At 49.4% G+C, this 6,748-nt stretch overlaps 1 protein-coding gene across 1 annotated transcript; it reads left to right on the top strand.

Annotated features, from left to right (window-relative positions):
• The first annotated feature begins 5,057 nt into the window (after positions 1-5,057).
• Positions 5,058-6,335, top strand: LOC133914239 (F-box/LRR-repeat protein At3g48880-like). Its single transcript, XM_062357368.1, has 2 exons — positions 5,058-5,588; positions 5,684-6,335. The coding sequence occupies exons 1-2, from the start codon at positions 5,203-5,205 to the stop codon at positions 6,177-6,179; spliced, it is 882 nt and encodes a 293-aa protein (XP_062213352.1). The 5' UTR covers positions 5,058-5,202; the 3' UTR covers positions 6,180-6,335.
• Positions 6,336-6,748: the final 413 nt, after the last annotated feature.

Raw genomic sequence — 6,748 nt, 5'->3', positions numbered from 1 at the left:
TTCTCTATTGATCTCGTGCCCGGTGCGGCCCCGGTTTCGAAGAAGATCGTTTCTGATCGGGGTACACAGTTTACTTCTCATTTCTGGAGAAGTTTCCAGGAGGCTATGGAAACCGAATTGTTCCACAGCACGGCGTATCACCCGCAGACGGATGGTCAGACGGAGAGGGTAAATCAGATTCTCGAAGATATGCTCCGTGCTTGTGTGCTCACTTATGGGAAGAAGTGGGACATATGCCTGCCGTTCGCGGAATTTTCGTATAACAACAGTTTCCAGGCTAGTATTGGGATGGCGCCATTCGAGGCCCTTTATGGTCGGAGGTGCCGTACGCCGCTGAATTGGTCTGAATCCGGTGAGCGGGCTTTTCTGGGTCCGGATTTGGTCAAGGAGGCAGAAGACCATGTCCAGAATATCCGCAGGAGTATTCTCACGGCCCAGTCTAGGCAGAAGAGCTATGCGGATCGACGTCGCCGAGAGCTCACATTTGAGGTGGGGGATCACGTGTACCTGAAGGTCTCACCTCTCAAAGGCGTTCGTCGATTCCAAGTCCGAGGCAAATTGGCGCCTCGGTATGTTGGCCCATTTCAGATTCTTGCTCGGCGTGGGGAGGTCGCGTACCAGTTGGACTTGCCTCCATCTCTCTCCGCCGTACACAATGTGTTCCATGTGTCACAATTGAAGAAGTGTCTCCGAGTCCCGACGGAAGTCGTTGAAATTGCAACCCAAGAGTTGCAACCGGATTTGACATATTGTGAGCGACCAATTTGTATCTTGGATGAAGCCGAGCGCAAGACACGGCGCCATTCTATCAAATTCCTGAAAGTCCAATGGAGCCACCATACAGAAGCCGAAGCGACATGGGAGCGGGAAGATAAGCTCCGCTCCGAGTATCCTGAGTTCTTTGAGGACTTGTGAAAGATGTCGTAATATGGCATATTTGGAATCTCTCACATGAGTGTGCTCATCGTTCTCTCCCCGACTCATACTGAATCTCGGGACGAGATTCTTTTTAGGGGGGGAGGTTTGTCACGTCCCGAAATCCATAATTGTGTGTTTTAATCCTAAAACATGCAATTTCAGCTTCATGTTCCAGTTTGGGTCACTGGAGCACTTCACTTTGAGTCAATGAGGTGGGAGAAGGAAAAACTAAGAGAAATAAAGGAGCTGGAAGCAAGTCTGGACTTTCCTCTAGGTAAATGGGGCCCACTTGGGTGGAAAATATCTCTCTATAGGTGGGCAATAACACTCTCTCTCCCCCTAAAAAGCTTGCCCATACGTACTACTCACCCACTCCACCAGATAAGGCTTTTTGAAGAAGCAAGTTGGAGTTGGCTGTCTCTCACTCTCTCTCTTAGGCTCCCTTTTTCCCCTTTTGGATCCCTACCTCTGGGAGCAAGATCAAGGTACGTATGTGGTACTCACGTGACCACCAGCTCAAGGACTACTCGTCCATCCAATTCATTTTCAGTTTCCCCGAAAGAATTCGAGCTGGTTCTGAACTTGTTTGGTGTTCTTTGGGAGAAGCAAGGAAGCAGCAGTTTTTCCTCTCTTCTCCAAGCCATTTTCCGTCGTTTCCTCCTTCAACTGGCGGTCACCAACCTCAGCAAAGGACCTTGGGTGAGTCTTCTAGGCTCCCATGGCAAGTATGCTCATTTTTGGTTGCATAGATCTTGAATCTGGAACTAGGGTTGCAAAGTTCTTAAAGTTCTGCAGTCTGGGAACAAATGAGGATTTATGTGGATTTGAGTTAGGAATCATGTTGCTAGGCGGTTGAGCAAAGTCTAGACCCTGTACACCCTTCTAGGTATTTTCACCTTTGATTTAGAGAGACTCACAGGTTAGTTTAGCCCAGTTTTTCCCTTCGTAATGGCTGCTGTTCTGGAGCTGCGCGAGGCTGATTTACTGTAGCGCCGAGTACTGTTCACCCGAGCACCCCCTGATACTGTTCACCCCGAGCACGAGCGCAGTCACCCCGAGCACTCCCGAGCGCCCCGGGTACTGTTCACCCGACGACCCCCTGGTACTGTTCACCCGAGCACGAGCGCAGTCACCCCGAGCACTCCCGAGCACCCCGGGTGCTGTTCACCCGACGACCCCTGGGTACTGTTCACCCGAGCACGAGCGCAGTCACCCCGAGCACTCCCGACGAACCCCGGGTACTGTTCACCCGAGCACGAGCGCAGTCACCCGAGCACTCCCGAGCACCCCGGGTACTGTTCACCCGACGACCCCCGGGTACAGTTCACCCGAGCACCCATGTACTGTTCACCCCGAGCACCCGAGCACGGGTCGATCCCGAGGACCCCCGGGTACTGTTCACCCGAGCACCCCCGGGTACTGTTCACCCCGAGCACCCCGGGTACCCGTGAGTACTGTTCATCCCGGGCACCCCGAGCACGGTTTATCAGGCTTTCCTGATAGTTGATAGCTTGTAAAATTCGTAGTTAATTCGTAGGAACTCCAAACTTTTTGAGACCACTTGGAAAATTCTGGTTTGGACAGTACGATCTTGGAATAATGTTGTTATGTATTGTGGAGCATATTTTTCTTACATGATCGCATTTCATACATGCTCATTACATTGCACGCGTTGCTCTCTGTAGTGAACGCCGATCCGTCGATCCCGGAGGCCGTGGGCGATCGTGAGGCGTCCCACCTTTCGGATTCAGGGCAGCAAGGCAAGCATCGTTCATATTGCACCGTGTCTACTTGAAAATTTAATATGTTATCTACGCTTATGTATACATTGCATGTGTCGGGTACTGAGTTGGGTAGAACCTATGCCGATGCATTATCCCATTTCGGTCACATGTCATGTGTTGTTCCTAGGAGCCTAGTGGTGTCATCGAGGTCTAATTTTAGTTCGCTATGCTTAGTGGTACTTAAGCTTTTCGGTAGAAGTCGACGACGGCGTCCACCGTTGTTGCGAGCCTAGGATTTATTACTTGTTCACACTTATGGTTGTGTTGATGATGAGTCGGTTTGGTGAGTGGTGAGTTGAGACGAGGTGTGGGCGGTGTTAGGGGTGTCATCTGCTCACGAGGAGTCCTCAGGCAGTTCGGGGAGGGAACCCGGACACCGTAGACCGCTTGCACCGGTTAAGCACCGATCATCGGTGTAGTCGGCTTTAGCACATACCTTACTCACCACATGCTGATATAATGGTAGGCGAGCTGATTACCTTCGCAGACGTGGTCATGTGGGCCTCGTCATAGACGGTGTGAGTCCGGTTTGAGTCCGGGCTTTTAGCGGTATTAGTTTGCTCGGGGAGTAGTTCTAATACCGCCTCGCCGAGCTATGGTTGATCCACATGGTTGGGCCTGGTTGGGAAAGGTTGTCACGGGTACCCCCTTGTGCGCATCTTAGCGGGTGGCACAAGCCGTATGGTCCCTGTGTCGTGTGGGTCCAGGAGTATCCCCCTGCAGGGTGTATAATCAGTTCGAACTGCCGCGCTCTCGGTCATGAGCATCGCTATCGCTTATCTCCACCGAGCGACCATATTTTGGTCGTAGAGTTTCGATGTGGGTTGTGGCATGGTTGGATTGGGGTGGTTTGGTCGGTATGTGGTTGGTGGTTTGGTGGGAATGGTTTGCTTTTATACACTTGTTGTTATATATCTGTTTTGATCAGTTGGTTGGCAGGGTTTGAGTCGGTGGTTGTTTAAGTCAGTTGCTTACACCTAGAGTCTAGGTTGCTTACTGCTTAATAAACTTAAACATGTCTTAATCCTTGCTACAGCTTTAAATGCATGATCCTTGGAGTCGAGAATATATATACTCATACTGTGTAAGGCTTGCTAGTACCTTCGTACTAAGGGTGCTGCCCTTAAGTTGCTTTCAGGTTCGCAGGTTGGCGAGGGAGAGGCAGTGTTCGGCTACTTTGTGCCTGCCGATCAGGGTGGCGGGCAGGAGTAGCACCTTCTACTCCGAACTCCGGCGCTTGTGGTATGGAGCCTAAGGGCATACGGCTCCATATTCTTTTGTTGTATAGGTTTATCTTCCGCTGCGTAGTTGTTGTTGTTCCTCTTTTGTTGTAAATTGTGGAAGCAGTTGCATGTTTAATAATGGTAATCCAGTTTAATTATTTGCTCTCTATTAAACTGTGTTGTGATATTTGAGTTGGAAGGCATGTGTTCCGATCCTGGGCACAAAACACGTGCCGGGACTACCGGAATGGTATTCTGGTTAATCGTCGAGGTTGTGATTATGAATAATGATCCTCCTGATGATTAATTAGAATACTATTTGGACGGTTCCTCACAACCTCTTTGCACATCTCCTCCTCGTCCTTGTTACCATTCTCCGCTTCAAGTAACTACTGCTTGCACCATTCAAGAGACGCGCCAGCTCGCCCACCGTTCTTCAGAAATGTAGTTAAAAGGTTAGCATGTTAACGGGATAAAAATAATGAGATAGTTGAATTTAGTTTGAATTCAAATTGAATTAAAAGAAGAATATCACATGAAATGATAAAAATGCATATAAATAGAGTATTATAAAGGAACTCATTTTTTCATCATATAACCTAGGGCTATAAATAATTTTAGAAATTAGTCCATCATATAAGAAGAATATTAGTGAATTTCTCTAAATTTTTGGAAATTTATTTGAGCACTAACAATTCTTAGAAGTTATAAAGTAGTATTATTTGGAGAATTTTAATTTAAAATATACAAAGGATTTTTGGATGAATCCAATTAAAATGGTTTACACATGGATAATGGAACACATACAAAAAATTTTAAAATTTTTAGAGTAATAGAAAACCACAATTTTGAAGAAAAATAAAACGAAATTTAATCAACATGGCTACTGTTTATACCAACAGGAGTTGAATGAAGGCTAGCTGTATTCGGCAACTTAATGTCGAATATGACACTGTTTACTATTTTCGGTAAATAAGGTGCTGAATACGTATGTCAAATTTATAAATACGATGATATATTATCTATTTCGATAAATATAGTCCTGCTTTTAAGTTTTTCCCGGATAAAGAGAAAGTGGTGCAGCGTTGTATTATGCCGGTATCCCCTCGCTTTATAAAGGAGACAGACCACTTCGCTCTGTCTCTCTCAAATCCATCCTCCACGGGCATCACTCCAATTACAAAGTCCAATCACCATTAATTCGACAGCTCCCCCTCCCCCGTCCATCGTTGATCCCCATGTAGGAGCTCCAAGCCGCGACGAAAAACCAGGCATACATGGAGACGGCCGTCCAGGAGAGTGCGAGCGCGGCGCCGGCGCCGTCGTGGGCGGACATGGAGACGGACTGCCTGGTGCACGTGTTCCGGCGGCTGGACCTCGAGGACCTGGCCGCGGCGGCCCCGCTCGTGTGCCGCGGGTGGCGACGCGCGGCGGCGGACCCGTCCCTGTGGCGCGCGCTCGACCTGCGCCGCGACCACGTCGCGCGGTTCATGCCGTGGGGCGCGCTCGCCGCCGCCTTCGCGCGCCGCTACGACGTGTCCCGGTTCACCTTCGCCGGCTTCCTCAGGATCTGCGTCGCGCGCGCGCGTGGGTCCGCGGCCGACATCACTCTCCCGCCGCTCCTCGCTTCGCCGGCCGCCGAGCTCGACCACATTTCCCTCCAGTGCGTGCACGCAAAACACCACGACCCCTCTCGATCGCTCGTCATGTCAATATAAGTTGCTAAATGCTCCGTGTCTCCCGTTGGATTTGATGCAGGTGCCCAAGAGTGCGGCGGCTGGCGCTCCCAAAGCTGCCCGCCGGCGACGAGGCGCGCCTGCCGGAGCTCATCCCGCGGTGGCCCCTCCTCGAGCACCTCGAGCTCGAAGCCAAGCCGTCGTCGTGCTTCCCCGACATCGCCGCGAAGCTCGCACTGTACTGTCCGAACTTCGCCAGCCTTAAGACCACCGGGTCCGTCAAGCCGGAGGACGCCGTGGCCCTGGCGTGCTCCCTGCACAGGCTCCGGTCGCTGTGCCTCGACAGGTCCTACCTGCCCAGGCGGGAGCTGCTTGCTATCCTCGTCGGCTGCAGGGAGATGCGGAAGTTCAGCGCGCGGAGCTGCGTCGGGTTCGACGACAAGGACGAAGAGGTGATCAGGCGAGGGGCCAGAATCGAGCGGTTCGAGATTGGAGGGTCCAGTCGGCTCGACGAGTTCGAGGACGAGATGGCCACCGGCGACGAGCTCTGCGACTCCTCCTACGTCGACGTGATGTGACCGTGGTATACGTGTACGGTGTACCACGTACGCGTATGGAGATGAAGAGTGTAATTAATGTGCAATTGGGCTCTGATTTGATTACATCACGTGTGTTAATTGGTTTTGTTATGAAATTAATAAAAGTCTAAAGTTATTTAGACGATGCGTATGTGTGATGATAATATGTTGTTGGTATGCTTGTTGTTATAATGATATTTATAGTTTTAATATGTGTAATATATATGTGTGAGTTACGTCGTGCTAATTTATGAGAGTTAAGTTTATGTGAACTTGGTGTTTGAAATTATTTATTGATTTTATTTATGTGCTCAGTGATATAGACTGAAATTAGATTTAAGAGGAATCGAGATCAATATAGTCAGAGATCACGTAAGACAGCTAAGAAGTGGTGCATATAAATATGTATTGTATTATAAGATGTACACGTAAGTTGTACAGTTTGAGTTGTGAAGGACCGTGCCATGTGATGTATAGCGCGGAATGATGTTCTATTGGCATGTATGTGTACTACAGAACAGAGAAATTGGACAGTGGATCATTGCGATGATCATTATGTACATGTCCTG

The sequence above is a fragment of the Phragmites australis genome, chromosome 4 (assembly GCF_958298935.1).
Source record: "Phragmites australis chromosome 4, lpPhrAust1.1, whole genome shotgun sequence".
NCBI classification, from domain to species: domain Eukaryota; kingdom Viridiplantae; phylum Streptophyta; class Magnoliopsida; order Poales; family Poaceae; genus Phragmites; species Phragmites australis.
Note: the sequence above shows the minus strand (reverse complement) of the source record. Positions and strands in the feature narration are given on the sequence as shown.

Bases quoted from the DNA above. Each gene is read 5' to 3' on its own strand.
- LOC133914239 (XM_062357368.1), top strand. From the start codon at position 5,203: ATGGAGACGGCCGTCCAGGAGAGTGCGAGCGCGGCGCCGGCGCCGTCG. The intron at 5,589-5,683 runs GTGCGTGCACGC...GATTTGATGCAG, and splicing joins CTCGACCACATTTCCCTCCA to GTGCCCAAGAGTGCGGCGGC.